Raw genomic sequence first — 21706 nt, 5'->3', positions numbered from 1 at the left:
GTGAGTCCGAAATCACAGGAAGGATATGTAATTCATTTGTTAGTAATTTGTGTAATGTTTGAGCAGATGATACACGCTGTAAAATGTGTTCACCGTTAAATACATGTTTATTTGTAATCGATGCTAGCTAGCTAAGCCAGTCTGCTCGAACCAGTAACTAGCCATCATAGCCTGATGTGAACGAGTAGGCTGTTTGGGATATTTGGCGGGTGATTATGCTTGACAACCAGAATGTTAATGCATTGCTGTTTGTAATGCGAAGTTAATGTTAATGTAAAACAGCAAGTCTCGGGTTAGTTATTCGGCCAACGAGACTAACGAAGTATCAAGCCACTCATGCACTTTTGTTTTGATGCTTTATTTGATTTCAGATCAAACTTTAAAAAAAATAAAATATGTGGCACTGAAGAATATTGTCTCTTCTTTTCTCTGCGTGTGCAACATATTTTTTGCGAGCCAGAGCCAGCAGAAGACTTCTGAGTACTTGAGGAGACGGTATCCGACGGACACTCCTGCTTAGAGAAGAAATCGGAAGATATGGAGGAATTACAAGACACTGTGGCTTAATAAAGCTACTGACACTGCAAACTCCTGATCTCATCAAAGTGTGCTATCACATTAAATGCAGCAAACCTGTGGGTGGATTTGAAGGACAGTCTAGGCGTGCATTAACAAGAATGGTGGAGAGGAGTTTGGATGAGATTGAGGCAAGTGAAGAAGATGCTGAGACAATTCCTCAGAGACCTCTTGTCATTATAGGCTGTTAAGCCAAATAAAACACCTTCAGACCCCAAAAGACAAGAGCAGACAACAAGAACTGGAGCAGTTAAAAAGACTATACACAGCTTCTGTAAGCACAGTCAGCAACTGCTGCCTCTGGAGAAAGTAGATAAAGGGGCCTTAAGGGAAAAGCTGGAAGCTGAAAGACCCCACAGCCCCAGTGACTGGTCGGTGCCTGGGATTTACCTCAGAAAATTAGATCTTTGGACAGATGGGGCCGGCCAGAAAGAAAACTCTCCTACAAGCCTCTGTAGATGGTGGAGTCTGAAGAGTCGGTCTTGGACATCGTCAGGTCTGCTGCATAGGCCCCAATGAGCATTACCCAAGAACTGGACTTTAAGTACGAAATTTCAGATAAAAGCCTTATCTCAGCAATCCCCAACGTACAGATGAGGAGCTGATAGAGAATGGAGGTGAAGCTGCAAATTTAGAGAAGACCCTCAAACTGAATGAAATACAGACAGGGACACATCATCACAGGAGAAGAAAAAAAGCGAGGACGTAAATGGGCTGGCGCTGATGCTACCAAAGGAGGACCTCAGAGCAGACTGTGGCCAGAAGATGTTCTGCCGACAATTCAGGCAACCAAGACAGTCACATATGGTGACCGGACATTGTCACTCTATCGAAAGATGGGCATCTCTCTAGGGATGCAGACAAGAAAGACCAGCACAGGGGAAAGCGAGAGGGCTGCTGAACGGGACCCCCAGTAGCCCTCCCCCTCCTGGTCCATGAGTTCTTCCCTGCAGGCCTCACAACCACCCAAGCTAAGCATAGGAGTGTGATATGCACTTGACACTGGTGTCTTGCCAAATATGGCTTTTGGTCTCTTTTATTATGTTTCTGATAATATTGGAGGAAAAACACTTCACTGGCCACTTGATAACCAATCACATACTAGTGTATCTTCATCAAAAACAGCAGAAGAGGCTTTCTTGGGAAAAAAAGATACCTGCATCTCCAAGTCATTTCATTTTTATTGCTTCACACTCAGCCCTGTGTACAGACCCGGAGACTGACTGACAAACGATGTCCTTCAATTCTGCAGTAATAAAGTTAGCCTGGGACACAGATTATATAAACCATCAGGATCACTCTCTGTTTCCAGCACAAGCAGTGGAGAGGTGTTCCAGAGGTGCTTAGCCTTATGTGTTAAGCAGTTAACATTAGCCAGCATAGGGGAAGATAAAGGTAACTTACGCCTGGTATTACTGGTTTCATGAGGTATATGAAAAATCAAATTTACGATTATGATAATTATTGGTTGTCATGTATTATTGTATTACGTTTGTGGTTGTGTTAGCTACAAATGAACGGTCACGCTAACATTAACCTTAGCTGCTAGGGTTAAGTAAACTTTGCATCAGGCTAAGACATGCCTTAAAGTTATACGCCAGGCTAAGACATGATAACGTATGGTGGTAACTGTGTCTGTGTGTCATATTTATGTGAAAGGTGGTGATTTTGGGTGATGTTTGACACTGGTGATGTTTTCCAAATTCCTCAGTTTTAAATTGAGAGGCTTAGCCACAGCCAGCTACTACTAACATTACTCTTCAAAATCTTGAGGGAGCTAGCATAAAGATTCACGTTTAACTAGCAGGAGGCACAAGCATGCTGCACGTCTCTGAAATAAAATGGAAATGTAATGGAGCAAAGTTAATATATATTGCCGAGTTGCTTGTTAATTTATGTCACTGAGTAATATAACTTTGTTAACGTGTTATCACTGTGTAGTTATCTGATCAAAATAAACTGTAAGTCAGGCCACATGCATAGAAGTTGACTTATGAGGGAGTGCGAGTGGCTATGATCTCAAATGTAAGGCTGCCTGCTTAAGGGCGTCGCAAATAACATTTCCGATAGCAAGCTATAGCCTATTTAAGGTCAAAATAATCCTCCCGACCACAGAGTGTCTAGTAAATTGAATTTTTGATGTATAGGCTATATTTGAGTTGCCGTTTGAATGTGGAATATCAATTCTATGCCTATTTAAAACTTTTTTTAAAATGTGTGTGCAGTATTTAATATATTCTGTAACAGACATTTTGGAATATGTCCAGTCAGAAAAAAAGTATAAAAAAGTACTACTGCAAATATGACTCTCCCTTCATGTCAGTATCTGGACACAGCTTTGAATGCCATTTCAGTTTCATAGAACATTTAATAAACAAAGAAATCCATTTACTAGGCTAATAGTTTGAAAATTCAGACACAACTTTCTTTAGTTTGATTATGGGCATGAATGGATAATTGGGAATACAGATTTCACTTATCTTTAAATAAAGCTTATTATCTGCCTGTTATTCCATTCCAACACTTATAGATGCTTTTGTATTTCCATCTGCAGCCTGCAGGAGTATCGGCAAGGACTGCAACAGGGGGATTCACAGCCAACGATTGATGCATTTCAGCAACAACCATTACAAGTTCAAGTTTATAATGCTAGTTCATCAAGGCAGCAGGCTATCCACCAAATGATCATCCATGACCTTATCATTGGCTGCTGTCTACCTATATCAATCGTGGAAAATGAACATTTCTGAAATTTTCTACGCACCATGGATGAAAGGTACACCCCAATCTCCAGAACAACGATAACCAGCAAAGAGATACCTCAACTAGTGATGAGAGTGAAAGGGTGCATCAAGTCCAGTCTAGTAGATCAGAAATCAATCTCTATAACTGCTGATATATGGTCAGACCGCACAATGAGATCTTAACTTGGAGTTACAGCTCATGTTCTCAACTCTTCAGCCAGTGGGTACACTCTGAAGTCCTACCTGCTTGACTGCAGGAGATTCAAAGGGCGTCACAGCTCTGAAAACATTTCAGCTGCATTTGATGAAATACTTGAGGAATACAATATCAGTGATAAGGTAGATTTTATCATCACTGATAATGCAGCTAACATGAAGAAGGCTTTTAACGTCATTATGGCAGACCACTCAGATGATAGTGAGGATGACAGTGAGCAGGAGGAGGACATGGTTGGGGAACAGCTAGATACAGACATTGTCCTTGGTTCCCGTCAACGGCTATCCTGCTTTGCCCACAGTCTTCAACTGGTTATTGGGGATGGGATGAAAGAAGTAAAAGTGATGTCTCGGGCACTCTCAAAAATAGCCAAACGTGCCAGTCTTCTGCATAGTAGCACTGTCTTTAAGGATCGGTTTGAGGCTGTTTTTGGAAGTGGTAAAAGCATTCCAGTCTCAAATGTCACAAGGTGGAATTCGCAGTTCAGACAAATACAAGCAGTCATCGAATTAGATCATACTGCACTAACTCAGATGTGCTCAGTGGACTTTGCAAATGTTGTCCTCAGCTCACGTGAATGGGCCCAGTGTAGAGAACTTACACTAATTCTTGAACCGTTTGCTGAGGCCACTGAATTGACAGAGGGTGACAAAATTGTTACCATCAGCATGGTTGTCCCTACTGTCCTCGAGCTACATTCTCACTTATCAGATATGGATAGTGAAAAGAGACTATGTAGGCCACTGACCAGGGCCCTCAGAGCCTCACTTAAAAGAGAGGAAAGATTTGCCATTTGGCCATGATATATATATGCAGGGAGCGATGCTGGACCCTCAGTTCGGGTTGAACTGGGTCGAGTTGGATGTCAGGACCAGTGGCAGTGCTACCACCATACAACGTACAAAGAAGGAACTGCAGAAGTCACTAACAGGTATATATTTCAAAATCCCCCCTTTAAGGTACAGTGTATTTGCAAGGTTATTGAAGTGGAAGAAGAAGTGAGTCAAATTTATTTCTGTTTTCTTTTTTTCCAGACAGCTTGATCGCTCAGGCTAAGAAAGTGGACCTGGACATCTGTGAGGAACTCACAGAACCAACCCAGGATTCTCCCCCAAACGCCAAGATTCCACGGCTCCTGGCAAAATATAAAACTCACAAAAAGAACAATTCCACCCATGGATATCATCCAAGTGTCAACAGTGAGGTAAATGCATACCTGGAGGACATTCAGAGCTGTCCGGCAGAGGACAGTGCCCTTGTATTTTGGTTGAAAAACAAGGACAAATACCGTCATTTGCATGCCCTATAGCTGTCAAAGTGCCGTCTGTACCGGCTTCTTCAGCACCAGTAGAAAGAGTGTTTAGTGCTGGAGGGCTCATTATGAGGCCCCATAGAGCCAGTTTAGAGCCAGAAATGCCTCCTTATATTTTCTGAAGTGCAACAAACCACTTTTGTAAGTAGTTGTTACACATCCATGTACAAGTTTGTTGATAATGTACACAGACTTGTTTTTGTTGTTACACATTCATTAGCAGCTTTACTTACCTCACCTGCAAACAAAGTGCTGCACTAAAAGTTTGTTGATAATTTACTCAGATTTGTTTTTCTTGTAAGAGCTTTATGCTAAAAAAGCTATTGAAGGATACAACTGATTTTGGAACAATTGATTTTGATCCACCTCCTTGTGAGTGAGTGTGTGAGTGAATGAGTGAGTGAGTGAGATAGATAGTGTGTGTGTGTGTGTGTGTGTGTGTGTGTGTGTGTGTTTGTGTATGTGACCCAACCAACTTACTGAACTTCCTGATGGTTTTGTTTTAAAATAGTTGTTTTATTTAAAAAAAAGTAGTTGTTACACATTCATGTACAAGTTTGTTGAAAATGTACTCAGATTTGTTTTTCTTGTAAGACGTTTATGTTTATTGAAGGATACAACTGACTTTGGAACAGTTGATTTTGATCCACCTCCTGTGTGTGTGTGTGTGTGTGTGTGTGTGTGTGCGTGTGAGTGAGAGAGAGACATAGTGTGTGTGTGTGTGTGACCCAACCAACTTAATGAACTTCCTCATGGTTTTATTTTAAAATTCTGCACTTTGTTCTAAAATAAAAAGAACATATGTTAAATTACACTCTGTTCATTGTTGTGTAACCAAACTTTAACGCTTTCTGAAAAAAGATGTTTTTCCCATTAACCCACATCCAAATACCAATGTAATACAATATTTTTTTCAGGGAAGGCATAAACCAACAATAGGGGTACACTCTGTAATACTGGTCACTTCTTTTCTATGTGGAGTGAAGCTATATTGTCTTTAGTTGCTCAAATGCTCAGTACTAGTACCTAGCAGTGGTAATAGTAGTGGATTGGTCTTTGTATCAGTTCTAACACTGCTATTATGAGGTATCACCATATATCATTCTGTTTTCTATAGATTAGGTTATATGATATCAAGGGAAATGGTTATACCTACAAATCCTGGGAGTACTGACACTGTTTTGCTTTTAGATCAACAAATAATAACTCAAAATGATTGTCTTGATACTGTCATGCATACGACTTGTTTTTTCTCTCCTGGACTCGGTCTTGACTCGGGACTCGAATCTTTTTGGACTCGGTCTTGACTTGGACTCGAACCTCTTTTGACTCGGTCTTGACTTGGTCTCGACTAGTCCTGGTCTTGGACTTGTCTTGGACTCGACAAAGGTGGTCTTGACTACAGCCCTGATTGCAGATAAAGACAAATGTATCGTTTTCTCTAGGCTATGAATGCTCTTTGTAGCCAACTTTAAGATGAAATAAATAGATTCCAGATGTTTCTATTCTATATCATTGTTTTTTTTAATAAACAGTAAGGCTCTGGTGAGGCTTCTGCTCCTCGTCAGAAATCTCATCGGATATGTGCACTCTTTGCTGTTTCCACAAGGAGCTGCTGTGACATCGGGGACAGCTATGTGACACTTTTAAACGCTAACATGCGTCAAATAAATTACAATGACATTTAAACAAGTCATGAAGAAGCAGTATCCGTAATTCTTCTGCAATGTAGAGCTAGATCGTTTTGCTTTACAAATTAGTCACTTCAGTTGCTAGACAACCCTAAACATACATTTTGAGTTTACAACCCTTTTCCCAGTTTATTTTGCGTCTATGAGCAAAGTAGAGGTTCTACTTGCTCATAGACGCACAACTTCATAAACTGTATGATATGTTGCCTTAGACTACGGTAGGCTAATGCAGCTACTGCAAGAGACTAGATAGATATACTTTAGTCATCCCCAGACGTGTAACATGAAGTCGTGCATGGATGTGATGTCTCCGTCCTGCAGGTGGTAGCCAGAGCGCTCTCAACTCCGCTGCCACCCCCCCCCCCCATGTCCCCAGTATAACGTTATTGTTGGGTCCTTAGGAGGTATTTGAAATGACCAAATGCAAATGTCATCCGAGGGACCTGACGGTGACGTCCCCAGAAAGTCCTGCACCGGACGTCACGCAATAACCAAACGATAACTTGCTCCGGACGTCAATAAGGTCACCGGAACGTCTGCTAGAGAACATGACGTTCGGGACCAATCGGGGACGTCGTGAATGTCGGCATAAAGTCCGGGGGACGTCCCGTGTTTGTCGGGTTATTCTTCAGCTGATAAGGTGTTCCAGAGAGAAGTTGCATGTTCCGTCGCTGACAAATGAATCCATAACACCATGGGCGTCAATTCCGATGTAAACACACTGTGCAAATAACTCAAGTCGCTGTAGTACGTACGGTAGGCTATTTGGAGGTTTCTGGTAAGTGAAATCTGCATTTTCCTCTCGAGTTAAACGTGTGCTTGCTTGTGCCAAGGCTACTGTATGTAGGCCTATTGGTGTTGTGGCGTGGCTATGTTGTAAGAATGAGAAATTGATATAATGAGCAGAGATAAACAATGATGCGCTTTTACTGTAGTGGAGCTTACGAGATGGAAACGAAAGGGAAAAGGCTTTTAAGATGCCCATTTAAATTGTAGCCTAGTGCACCCGTGTGTGTTTTAGCATAAATCCGAAATAAGGAGGAATGTGAGGAGGCTCCTGTTAACTGTAAAGAATGCATCTGCAATCTAAACATGTACACAAGAAACACAGAAACTAGAAACACAGCTAAGGTCGGGAGACGTTAGATCAGAAGCAGCAAATGTGCATCTGTCATCTTGTCTGCAGTCGTTCATTCAAGATCAACAGAGTAACGCAAGTAAAAAACTCTTTGAAATTTCAGTAATTGTAATTGCATTACTTGATTTACAAAAATACTTCGTTACATGCTTGTTACCACTAAAAGTAGTGGAATTACAGTAACGCGTTACTTTGTAACGCATTACTCCCAACACTGTTTATTTACTTGTTCTTCGAATGTTCAAACAAAGACAGCAGAGTTCACACCACATGAGTGAAAGTGAAAATGGTGGTCATTTCAGATGTTTTTTTCCAGCACTAAATAAAACTCTCAGAGTTTGAGAAAAATTATTTGTAGGATATTGCTTGTTTACAACTTGAGTTCAGAGTTCACAAATTTTGAATAAACATTGTATATTGTTACATTGTATTAAATATAGATCTTGCCTGTGCCTGATCAGGTGTCCCCAACCATGGCAACCTTGACAGGAACTACAAGGAGGCGGACATTGTGCAGACATTTTCCCATCAACAGACCCCAACTAAGGTAGACTGCTGTTGTACACAGCACTAAGATATTTACGGTTACTGACATCCTCCGAGTCTCTGGCCCTCTTTTAGAGCCAGGCATAGTGAACTGGCCCTCTGAAGAAAACTTTTGGGGACCACTGATGTAATCCATTAAGAATATCCTGTTACATTTTCACACAATCACTGCATATTAGCAAACCTTGAAATAACCTCACTGTGTATTCCACAGAGGAAAAGGTTCAGTTTGGGAATCTAGTCTGTTTGGTTCAGCTGTGGAAATACATAGTCCTACAAATAATAATAAGACTTCAACAGACTTGTTGCTCTCATGCTCGCCTATGATGCTTGTGTGTTAGTAACCTTTTGCCTCTTTGTGGATTAATACCTAATATCTACAGTTTTAAACATGAATATATTAAAGATGCATCTCAGTTGCGTCGTGTCTTTCATGGAATTTACCATTCCAAGCGAAACTTACATATATACAAGTAATTCACGTTACAGATATAATCAATCTAGTCGTAAACAAAGGAATCACACTCGCGACACATTCAGTTAGCTGTGTTCTTGCTGGTTTTTTAGTGAATCTGAGGGTCTTTGGAAGTAAACTCACCTCCCATCCAGTATCCTCCAGGGTTCTGGCAGCACTGTGAAACAAATTAATAACACAAATTAATTTATTAACTAATGAATCAGAGAACACCAAAAACCCATCAGAACGTATAGTTGTCATTAGTTCTCATTAACAAAATAGCAGATATATCAGTTTGATGTCCAGATATTGTATTTCATGTCTTTGAAACGGAAAATTATAACCTGTACACAATGTTGGAAGAATAGGTCCTAAATGTAAGTGCTGGTGATTTAACAGGAAGATTTAACAGGAAGAGTGCCCTTACATGGAGAAGGGGGCGGAGGAGGGCACTCCGTAGATTTTGATCCTCCCATGTCTGGCTGTTTCTGAGAGGGGAAAAAAATAAATAATCTGGTAAAGGACAGTTTTGTTGTGATTTTGATTCCAAGTTGTAAAACATATTTTCTTTACAAATACACTAGACTTAAGTCACTGTAAACCCCAAAGAAATATTTTTTTGTTAATATATTTTTATTGCTTTCACATAAAAAAAAACAAATAAATGACACACCAAACAGCAATGCATAATGTAAAATGTAAACAAAAACAAAACATAACAAATTGAGGGGGGGTACACTTACAGTGCTGGCTGAGATACACAAGTATTTACAAAGAAAAAACAAAACATACAGTAGGCTACATTTCATGACTTCAGAGACACATCAAGTGTTTGAAGAAAAAAGATATAGCAGCTGACCAGTTATCAATTGTTTGTGACGTGGCTTTGTGAAATCTTGCCGTAGCACGCTCAAGAATTATTTTATTTTTTTTAATTTGTCACATCTTATCGATGATCCCCAGTGTCCTAACAATCCATGTTACACACACACACACACACACACACACACCCACACCCACACACAGAGAGAGAGAGACTGTAAGAAATAAAACACTGGTGTAACATGCATGAAGCAGGACCCTGTTGCTTGGCACGTCATCCTGTCTGCCACTAATAGCCACACCAGACAGAGAGTCAACAAGACATCACATGATACAAGATACATGATGAGAAGCTTTACCAGGTGAGCTTGTTGTGTTCTCTGCTTAATTAAAACTACAGGAAGTAGGTATACAGGATGTTTACAAATGATGTAGTTATGCTTCCGTACATGCTGCCATGTTCTACTGATGCCATGTTTCTTGACTGAGTAAAGTACCGTCCGTATACTCTGCCATTCCTTACATAAAACATTACCAAATTGGCGACAAGATTCATCTTCTACTTCTCCAGTGATGACGGCTGCAAACGTGCCTTTTCCAAGTTTTTTCCTTCCATGCCCCGGTGGCTACAAATCTTCGAAAACTACTTGCTAGTTATCAACGCGACTGGAGAAGATTGGCCAGTTGCCAGCAGGGCCGCAGCTACCCATGTTTTGAGGGGTATGCAACAACAAATTGGCGCGTGCGTACAACAGTAGCTACATATAGAATATACCAAATATATTATTATTATTATTATTATTATTATTTTTACCATTGCTTTGGCTTTATGGTGCCCCATGGTGGAGGTTGGTGGAAAAGAGCTGTCCTACTACACTGTGGTGAGGGACAAAGACTTTTCTACTCACTTCCCAACACAGGTACCATGCTTGACACAGCTGTGAATGTGCTTAAGGCCTAGTTTAACGACTAATCAGTGGTGGAGCCCCAGAACGCGAGTCAATACTCCAGCATGTCGCAGCTCTGCGTGAATTAGTGTCAACTTGTGATTTTGGCGATCGTGCAGACGAAATGATTCGTGATCAGCTGATAGAAAATGTGTGCAACCCAAGGATACGTGAAAGACTGTTGTTTGACCCTGATCTTACACTACAGAGAGCTGTGACTTTGGCTACTCAAATTGAGTCTGCTGCAGACCAAGCCAAGGCAATAACAGACACACGTGTTGCCCCAGTACAGGCAGTGCAGCATACATTCAAACGAAAGGGGAGAGGGAAGCATGTGAATGCTGCTAGTTCCAACGCACCTGTTAAAGGTAAAAGAAAATGTTATCGCTGTGGATCTGATGCCCACTTAGCTAATGCAACAAATTGCCCAGCAGCAAGAGCAACATGTAGGCAATGCAAAAAGACTGGACACTTTTGTCAGGGGCGATTCTAGACCTAGAGCTTTGCTGGGGCACAGGCCCCCAACTCCCAATACATAAAAAAAAAAATAATTAACTGTGTGCGCAATATGAAATAAATGGCTAGCCTGATTTGGACCATCACATATCTCCCCTAGGTCACAGACGTCCTCCTCCATACTCCATACTGAATAGTTTTACGTCTAGCCCCCATCATGTCCTCATCCGTTTCTTGCCTGTCTCTCCTCCTCCTCCTCCTCCTCCTGCCTGGTACTGGACTGCCCAGCCTGTGCTCTTTCTCCCTCTCTTCTCCCTCTCTTCGACCTTCTTCTCCTCCTCCTCCTCCTCCAGCACTCTCTCCCTCAATTGTTGTAGCAGCCACTATCCAGCAACATCCAAACACATAGGCATAAGTAGGCCTATACTCACTGCATGAATTTAATAGGCTTTCCTACTAACACAAGGGAAGCTTATTTTTAGTCAAAATTGAGATATACTTCCCTCCCAGGCAAGGGTCCTATAGACATCCTGGCAATACTGCAGTTCATTGTAGCTTAAATAGCCTACTAAAGCCTTCATACTGACTTTTGGTGATAATTTGCAAATGTAGCCTATAATAATCTACACAGATGGCTACTCTGATTCTGTGCATATTATTATAGGGTACATTTACAAATGCAGCAAACTTATTTGAGTTTGCCATTAAACCATTGATCAAATCACAGCACCCTGGCTATTACCAGCATAAATGTTAATGTTACCGTTAATGTGGGCAAAATTATCATACCTCCCTTTTCTGATGTCCATCTCTGAATAGTTTATCAGAAGGCTATGTTTAGTTTTACAGTAGGACAGCTTCACAAACAGTATAGGCTACTTTTACAGGACTCTCTCTACAGTATAATGTGTAAATCCTTATTAATTGTCCGCGATGTGTGCATGCAGCCTACGCATGGTGTGAGTGTGTGTGTGAGTGAGAGAGCACAAGCTGGTAAACTGTTGCTAAATTTAGGCTACAATGACGCTAAGCATTGAAAAACAGATGCTAGTTATGTGGGTAACACTCTCTAACAGCGATCAACTAAGGCTGTGCTAAGAACTTTGTCCATTTGGTGAAAATTGATTATAAAGTTACACCAGTTCGCCAAAAGCTCCATCGCCTGCCATTGTCAGTTCGAAATGCAGTGACGGAGGAACAGCACCATCTACAAACCGCAGGTGTAATTGAGAGGATTGATGCATCAGCATGGGTGTCATCAATTGTTGTCACACAGAAAAAGTCAGGTGTCGACCTGTGTTGACCTGCGCGAACCCAACAAAGTGGTCATTGTGGATGCTTTTCCATTGCCTCATATGGATGAACTGCTGTCCAAATTGAAGGGTGCCACTGTATTTTCTACAATTGACCTGACAAGTGCTTACCAAATGCCTCTGCATGAAAACAGTCGTGATCTTACAACAATTCATTACCCACGATGGGTTGTTTTGTTTCTGTCGTGTACCATGCAGACTAGCTTCAGCACCTGCTGCATTTCAGAAAATAATGAGCATCGTCCTTGCTGGCCTCGCAGGGGTACAAAACTACCTTGACGACATCATGATACATGGTTGTGACATGCCTGCCCACGACAAGGCCCTGGAAGCTGTTCAACACCGGCTGAAATCTGCTGGCCTGCAGCTTAATGAAGAGAAGTGCCGTTTCCGCCAGCACAGCCTGCCTTTCTTAGGGCATATTGTCTCAACCAATGGCCTTCAACCTGACTCAGAGCGTATACAGGCTATTGCCAATGCTCCTGCGCCTTCTGATGCCTCAACTCTACGCTACTTCCTTGGTACTCAAAATTCTTGCCAAACCACACTACTGTGGTGGAACCGATGTGCGCATGTCTTAGAACTATTGACAGTGAGTTTCAGTGGTCTGACGAAGACTAGTTTCTCGACTGTTAAAAAAATGTTACTGGATGATGAGATGATGCACTGAACATCGCGAGACTGAGAAGAGAAAAACAATTACTACCTCTCTACAACTCTCATCAAAAACCGGATTATATTCTCCACCTTTTCCGACGGCAACCTCTTCATTCTGGACGTTATGGCATCTGAACCCAGCAAGAAACGCACCTGTGACTACTCAACAGAGACTGAACCAGAATCACCTTGCGTTACTTCTACATCCATCGAGGTCAGTTTATTACAATCCATAAACAGCAAACTTGCAATACTGGAACATCTGCACGCAGATATTAAGGACTTAAAAGCCAGCCTCGAATTTTCCCAATCACAGATCGACACACTCGCATTAGAAAACCGTGAACTCAAAGGAAATATCACAAACTTGTTGCTCAACTTTCAAAGAAAAGCACAAGTCCAACTTCTCCAAAGTGGCGGCAAATTAATTTGCTCAGCCTGTACGTCTAGTATCAAACCATAGGGATTTCTATTGGCTGACGCCGTGGACGTCATCCAATCACAGCGCTCTATTTTGTTAGAGAGTCTTAAGGCGGGCTTAACAGGATAATGACAGTCCTGCAATGGTAGCAACAAGGAAGGTGGCTATGGCGAACGAAGAGCGGTTGTTTGAATCGGCGTTGGCGTCAACTTTGGAGGAGTTGGACTTGTGCTTTTCTTTGAAAGTTGAGCAACACAATGCACTTAAGTCATTCCTTTCAAAGAAGGATGTATTTGCCGTTTTGCCGACTGGATACGGTAAAAGTTTACTTCCCCGTTCACTGTTTTCATTGCTCTGGCCACGTCATCCTGCTCTTTGTTCTGATTGGTCGTAGCGCTGGCCTATTGCATGCCTAGGCAGTTTGAAAGACAATTCTCTGCCCGCCCCTTGGATTAAGCGAGGTGAATGGTTCGATTCCAGACTATACATTTCAATGATATAGGATGGCCTGCCAGGCTAGGTCTAGACTTAAATATCTATTGAAAACTTCACAATGGAGCGTGTTTTTAGAGCGTGATCTGCAGGCGACCTGTTGGCTATTTTTAGAAAGTGCGCTGGGGGCGCCTCATAGCCGTCCCGCGGGCTACCTGGTGCCCGCGGGCACCGTGTTGGAGACCACTGCTATATATCATTAGAAAACCTATCAACTACAAACTTAATCAATACTCAGGATACAACCTCTCCTTGGTACCCCTTTATCACCTACTTACAGTCCTGACCCTCTTTGCCTGAGATCCATCTCCACACCATCATAACACACTTCATCAACAGATACACATATCATCGAACACTGGGCAGGGGATGGTAGCTGGAACTATTATTTTTATTATTATTATTATTATTATTATTATAAATAGCAAATAAATAGCATCTCCTTCTTCCCCTCCCCCTTTTATTTATTTCTCTGATAACTTTACTAATTTCAGTCTTTCTCTCTGCCTCTCCCATCGTTATTCTGCCGGGGCCCCATTGGATGGCTTGGGAGACTCGGTCCTGGCGGGTCGCTGTGTGGGTTTGGCATTGGTTGGGTCCTGTGGGTTATCTATTGGCCCTGGGCCCCCGTTGTGCACCCTCATCATACGCTCATGCACACGCCTTGTCCTGGAAGCACACAGCACGCTTTACTCTCTTTTAATTGCACTACATGTTAGGTAACATTCATCAAACATAAACAAAAACTACAAAACAGGCTAGGGTAAGAGTGGAGTGCAGGTAGATGCCTCATCAGGTGTCTATCTGCATGCCTTACTTATTTTAATGCACACATTACAGAGGAGGCATACATCTTACACAGGGTAAGTGTGGTGTGCATGGGGAAATCCTGACAGATATTCACCATGCATGCCCACTTCTTTTAATGCTACACACTAGATAGAGCCCTGAACCTAGCCATTCACATACATATTTAGGTCAAGAGTGGCGTGTTGGGTGGAGGTCTAGGGGCGAGGTGTGGTTGGTCGTGGTAGTGGGGGATGTGTGCATATGCTGGGGGCCTGGGGGGTTGGGTGGCACGCAGGTCCTCCCCTCTGTCAGCTCGTCGCCGTATAACTGCGGGGGCTGGGTGGAACTGTGGCCATTAATAGGTGCCCAGGTTGTCAATCAGTCAGGCAATCAGTTATTCTTATTATTACACCTATCTTTAACAGAATAATTACAACTCCTCTCCTCTGAAACCCTCCCTCTCTGTGTTCCAGCTTCTCTCCTCCTGGCCCAACACATACAGTATGCACACACACACACACACATATACATCCTCACACACTCACTACCCATCCCCCCTTCTTTTCATTCCGGTCATCAATTTCATCCCTGATAATCATATCTGTAATCATCCTGGACCCAAATCATCCTTAGCCTTTCTGGTATTAACGTTATGTTGTGTTAAGAAGTCAAGTCAATGTGATGTCTTGTTAAGCTACAGTATGTGTTTGTGTAATGTACATCTGTTTGTCTTATGTAGTATTCTTGTGCATGTCGTAGTGTTGCATTTTCTGTAATGTCAATGGTGTTTGCAATAAATAAAATAAAAAAATCTATATATAAAAAAACAAAAATGTTACTGTATAGCCAGGCCCTAGCATCGTTTGATCCCACACTGCATACCATAGTGTCCACAAATGCATCAGATTATGAATTAGGTGGCGTACCTTCACAGGTGGGCTCAGACAAGGTTGAAAGGACTGTGGCGTTTGCATCTCGAGCTCTATCTGCCGCTGAGCGTAAATATGCTACAGTGGAAAAGGAAGCCTTAGCTTGCGTGTGGGCTGTTGAACGGTGGCGTACATACAGTGGGCATCGCTTTCAAATGGCCACTTCAGTCGCGCATTACGAGGCGTGAAGCTGCGTGAAGCTTTAGTACCACTTTCAGCCACTGTGCGTCGCCGCTGCCACTGTACATCGCCTGTCAGTAGCCTGACTGCCGCCCTTCTCTGAAAAAGCAGGAGGCTAGGCTACCTTTAAACGTAATTGTTACCGAGAGGAATCCCAGCCTACGAATTCAATAACAAAATAAATCGTAATTAAACATTACCTCGATTAAGGCTACTTGGGTATGGCTTAAGGCTTGACTACACGGTGGTAGCGAAAATCGAAATCTGCCTTTGATAGCCTACTGGTGCCGCTCCACAAAACAAAAAAATATCTTAATTTGCTGTCTATGTTATTGTCAGTGTTGGGGGTAACGCAACTACGCAAATCAAAACAGTGTCTTAATTTGCCCTACTTCTTGACTGCAATGTAGTCAATTGACTGCTTGACATGTCATTTTTATTTTTCTGTACAATAAACAAATACATCTGCTTTAAGCCGCAGAATTACATTCATATTTGGCTGACTGCAGATGCGTCACTTCCCTCCCCATATTCCAAGATTAAGATAGTAGCCTATACAAAAAGCACTTCATACTATCATAAAAAAATCGTTAAAACGAATAGCTATTTGCAATTTGACAAAACACTGGTCCTCATTTTGCGAATGCGAGGACGATATGAACCTGTTGCATTTAGTTAGATGTCCGAGTCACGCATAATGTTTGAAAACCACTGGCTCGTAATCACAATAATTTAACACACGACAGTTGGATAGCCTACTTCATCATGTCCCCATGCCTACATTTTTGTGAGTAGCATAGAGATCGCTAAAATGAGTATGGCTCTCCGTTTGGGACATCGAAAACGAAGATGCTGACTTGCAAAAGCCTCGGGATAACACGTTATCTCCACTATCATCAGTCATGCCCCTTAATCAAAGTGGGGAATGAAATAAAAGTTTGAGAACCACTGGCTTAACAAGTTACCTGCAGTCCAGAACACAGAATCTGTTGCAATATTCTGATGATCGGCGATGAAATCGGCAAATGTTTTTTTTCCAAAGTAAGAATTTCACTTCTCCATGCACCTTCGACAATGAATAGCTCATTATTTGTTAGGTACTGTTAAACGTATGCCTACCTGGTATCATTACAAACATTATTCTGTGTCCTAAAACTGGCATATTTTATGGCATTGTGTCATGTAAGTTCGTTGCAAAATCTAGAGAAATGTGTGAGGTGGTCAGTGGGGGACAATTGAGACACACATTGGATTGTGTTATTACTTGAACATTCCACACTATCCACGGCCTATCAGGGGCAGGAGGATTACTGTTGGCGCAGGCTTTATATAAAATTCTTCAACAGAAGGCCTCGAATGTTGTCTTGTTTGTGGAGCGCTTTGCTTCGCTTCTGTAATCTCGGCTTCATTGAAAATGAGGGCTTCCCTCAATGACCTTCCGAGAATAAATTGAATTAGGTTTAATGAATGAATGAATGAATGCCCAAAATAAAGGCCTGTGGTTTGCGCAGCCTACAGTAAATAACAGACCTGCCAGAATGTGCGTTATGATGCTTTTTTACGAGCAAGATGTTTTTGGTACCCTACGCACACTGCATGTTCTTAAATAACAATGATCATCAGTAATATTCGACCATTAATTTGGGTAAATGGGCAAGCGTGACCACCTTGATTGGCTGATTGGCTGATGATTGTAACGCGGGCATGATTCCAAACACCTCCCTTACGATGATGAGTGACAGGTGGCAGGTCTCAGAATGCGTGCGCTACACAAGGACGGAAGATGATGAATAACTGGGGCCGTAGGCTATTCACAAAGCCTTTCAGACAACTCCTAAACTAGGAGTGAGTCTTCGTGGCTATGGATGACGTCATTAGTCATGCACGAGCTTGACTGAAGTGACCACCTTGATTGGCTGACGATTGTAACGCAGGAATTCCAAACACCTCTCTTCCAATGATGAGTGACAGGTGACAGGTCGGAGAATGCGTGCGCTACACAAGTAGTGCGAAGGACGGAAGATGATTAATAACTGAATAAAAAGGCCTAGCCTAAATGAATAAAGAGTAAGGCAAAACAAATAGCCTAGTAGCCTAATGAAACATAGGCCTTTGGATTGATGCAGTAGCCTACCTTTGCAACATTATTAAATTAATCAGTCACCATATGCCTGGGCTACGTTTGCAAAGAGGAGAACATTTTAATTTGATTCACAATGAAACGTTACATTTCATTTACATGTTAACAATGAGTAGTTTTGGTTGTTGTTGGTGGCGTTATTGCATCCCTTTTATGAATGCAAAATTGTTCCCTCGCGATTGAAGCTCCTGTTAAGCATATAGGCTACGATTTCAAAACATCATAACGTAAAATGCCACAAAAAAGCTGTTTATAAATAGGTCTTAGTGAGTTAGGAGTCCTCTCGACTTAAGCTTGTTGGCGGCGTTATTGCATGTTAGTTATGCCTACAATGCAAAATTGCTTCCTCACGATTGGAAGCTTTTGTAGCTGCATAGGATTTCAAAACACGGCAAAATGCCGCAGGTTTGTGAATAGGTCTGTGAGTAAGGAGTCCTCTTGACTTCTTTTAAGCTGTCAGAGGTGGGAAGGTGTGATTTGTTGGGGGCAGGGCCGGATAAAACTGGGCACAAATGTCTGATGGCCCCCCTTCCCCCCAGCCAACGTGAATCGGGTGGTTAGTTAATAGGCCTATCGTGAAGATTTTTCCTGCTATCAAAGGGCCTGTCCACACAGAGACGCTTTTTAGGTTAAACGCAGAGGTTTTGCTTCGTCTTGGCCGAGCGTCCAAACGAATCCTGTAAACGCACTGCCCGAAACCGCACTTTTCTGAAACCTGGTCCCAGAGTGGAGAAATCTGAAACCGTGAGTCCGCTTGAGTTCGTTTAGACAGCGAAAACCGCACATCCTGCTTGCGTATCGATGATGTCATCTCCACACCTCAGCTGCCCTGGACTTGCACTTATAGTATTGCCTAACAATACTAGTTTTCATACATGACATTACCTACGATTACACTCCGTTAAGATAAATATCACAACTGTTGCTGCGCAGCGCCGATAGCTTATGACTTGGTGGACTGAACACTGTTTTTCCCGGTGTTTTTTTTATGCATTCTAGCTACTGTCAGTGACGCGAGAGAACTTAAGTTATTAGGAAAGTCGCGTGTAAGTTTAGGCTACATTAATTTGTGCGTAGTGCCAGTGTCATTCATTTATTTTACATGTTTTACAACATATATACATGCATTCACAGTCAAGTGAAATCAGATATAAGCATACAAAGACGCTTAGAACTCACGTTAAGCCGATGGTAGCACACTGAATGCGAATGCACGATTTGATGCAGGCAAAAGTATTGACTGTTACTAACGAAGGTTTTATAGCAATATTATAAATGTGGCGACAGAATAGCCTAGAACTTGGGTAAGCCTTGCGTTTAGTAGCCTAATTGCGGTGATAGCCAAAACTAATGTGAATCACGGACTATCATACAACCAAAGAAAGTAAAGGTGATTAGTAGGCCTACCTGCGTTAGCATTGATCTGTCACACATTTGCCTGCATGTCTTTGAATATGTGATCAATTGCGTATTTGTCTTAGGACTCCTTTGTTTATGTGTGCTAGTTTTGTTTTGAGGGTATGGTCTTTATTGTCAATGAAGAAGTCAATGAAGAAAGGCATTAATAAAAGAGGCAAAAGGGCTGTTATGTCTCTTTTCCCCAATCTCCACCAGGGGGCGCTTGTCTCTCCCTGATTCAAAGGTGAAATGACATGAAAAGGAGACCACACCAAAAGTATTTTATACTTTTATAGCCTAATCGATTACGTGAATGAAGTGATGAGAAAAGTTAGTGAGTGAAAGGCACACCAAGAATGTTCAGAGTTCAAGTCAGCATTTGGACATGTGGGCAAATTAGATCAAGGAAGAGCCGTCAGCCCTGTGCAGAACATAGACAGAGAGACGCCAGTCAGAAGTGACTAATGCTAGATAAGATCCACTGGACAGACAATGGGGCGGGCAATGGGTTGAGGTTAGCATTAGGGTCAGCTGTACTTCAGCTGTCAGAAAATGTAGTGGAGTACCACTTGGGATAGCTTGCTGGCCACCAGTGGTCCCCGGACCACACTTTGAGAAACACTGATTTAAAATATAGACAGACTGTATTATTTTTACATCTGTATTATTTACAAGGATTTACAAGGAGTTTCACTACATTTCAACTATCTGTCTCTTAGAAACACAGTGGTTTATGCTCAATTAAATTACAGTCAGAATGTGGATATGATGAAATTATCATAAAACATGCTTAGTGTCAAGAATATATAAAGGCACTTTGGTTGTTTTACTGTAATTGGTTGTTTGTGTCAGTCAAGAGCTGAGCTACAGCTGAAACAGACTTTATGCTGGCAGTCCAAACTCTTACAAGCTGCTGTTGTTTATAACATACTCATAAGTCAAGGGCTTTCTTTGTTAACTGTCTTAAAGGGCTAAAGTTTTTGTCTTGTCTGACTGAAAGGGCATTATAAATATTCCCACAGCCTGACCTTGTGGATAACTTTTCAATTGCATTATACAGATGGTTAATTCTAGCCAAATCGGTCAACTTTTAAAACCAATAAAAAAAATTTTTTTTTTCTGTCTGTATAGTGCTTCAGCTAACTGTTGGATCAAATTTGGCTCATGTCCAAGAGTTGTAAAGGCACTTTATGGAACTTACTGGAAATCAGCACTAGGGAAACATTAAGCCTGAAGTGTAACATGCTCTCTAAGTCTATTACTGAATCAATAACACGCTGAAAATTAATTCATGTTTCAAACCCTCTATACACATAAAACACTGGACATTAAGTATAGCACTACATTAAGTTGATGCTATTTAGTCAAGTCACCAGAATCATACCTATTGGTTCAATGTCAGACTCTATATTTTAGAAAGACCCCTGCATGACTTGAAAACTACATATGAGTAGGAATCTGACACCTTGGGCCTTATTACAGAAACAGGTGTCAGATTCCTACTCATATGTAGTTTTCAAGTCAAGCTAATTGTTGCATCAGACACTCTGCAAATGAAACACTTCAGTTACGGGTTGGTGAAGCCTCCCTTTTGGGTATGGGGTCGCAGGAAACCAGCACAAGGACAACATTTAACCCTTGAGTAAAGCAAGCAGCTAAAACCATTATTTTCTATCCCTGATTACCATATTTAAAATATGTAAAGGCACTCACCTTGAGATCTTTTTAACCACCGAAGATATATGCCACCTGTACTGGCTGTTACCTGTTTCAGAGTGAACTTTGTGTTCCTGCAAGAAGCTGTTATGAAAGGTTTTACAGCTTAGATAACGTCACACAGCACTAGAGCCCATCCTTCAGTGTTGAGATTGTTTCCTTAAAGACACAGTATGTGGCATAGGCATAGATGGGAGGGGGAATTTTTCACAATTAACCTGAAAAAGTTGATTAATAAAAAACTTTAAAAAAGTCCAAACATGGGATGGCAGCAATACAGAGGAAAACAAATCCAAACTACAGGTCCAAGACGATGGATACTGTGTTCCAGGTCAATCAGGGTTGATTCATTTATAAAGCACAAATCTTACACACTGGTTAGTGTGGTGAGCCAAATTCCTCTCGAAGGAAAGTTGGTAAGTCTTCTTGACAGTCTTCTGTAATAAATTACGGGTTCGCTAACTAAGTTGTTGGTGCTTCGTTTTATGTGTAGGGACCCTGAGCAAGCTACTGATGAGGTTTGACGAGTGCACCCCAGAAATGTTTTTTAAAAATATATACAGTCATGTGTTTAAATATAAAAACAGGAAGTCCAGCAGCCAGTTGCAGAGGGAGGTACGCTGTTACACTGTCATACTTATGATAAACATAATTGCACTTATATGGCCTTGAACGTTTGAATTGATGTAGTTGGTCATACTTGAGTTTAACTGTATTGCACAGTAATGTTTCAGTCTGAAGGGCTAGTTCATTCTGCATTCCCAT

General features: G+C 41.7%; 1 protein-coding gene and 1 long non-coding RNA gene across 2 annotated transcripts in view; one reads left to right on the top strand and one right to left on the bottom strand.

Annotated features, from left to right (window-relative positions):
- LOC125297379 (interferon-induced protein 44-like) overlaps positions 1-21005 on the bottom strand; it is a 43822-nt gene extending 22817 nt beyond the window's left edge. The window contains exons 1-3 of the mRNA XM_048247730.1: positions 20939-21005; positions 9109-9169; positions 8823-8856 (exon numbers count right to left, since the gene is read on the bottom strand). Coding sequence (XP_048103687.1) covers positions 8823-8856; positions 9109-9157 — 83 coding nt within the window. The 5' untranslated portion in view covers positions 9158-9169; positions 20939-21005. The remainder of the gene's footprint in view (positions 1-8822; positions 8857-9108; positions 9170-20938) is intronic.
- Positions 2979-8225, top strand: LOC125297447. The gene is made up of 3 exons (XR_007194035.1): positions 2979-4468; positions 4572-4741; positions 8140-8225. It is a non-coding gene; the product is annotated as an uncharacterized LOC125297447 (long non-coding RNA).
- Positions 21006-21706: the final 701 nt, after the last annotated feature.

Source organism: Alosa alosa, chromosome 7 (genome assembly GCF_017589495.1).
Source record: "Alosa alosa isolate M-15738 ecotype Scorff River chromosome 7, AALO_Geno_1.1, whole genome shotgun sequence".
NCBI lineage: Eukaryota > Metazoa > Chordata > Actinopteri > Clupeiformes > Clupeidae > Alosa > Alosa alosa.
Note: the sequence above shows the minus strand (reverse complement) of the source record. Positions and strands in the feature narration are given on the sequence as shown.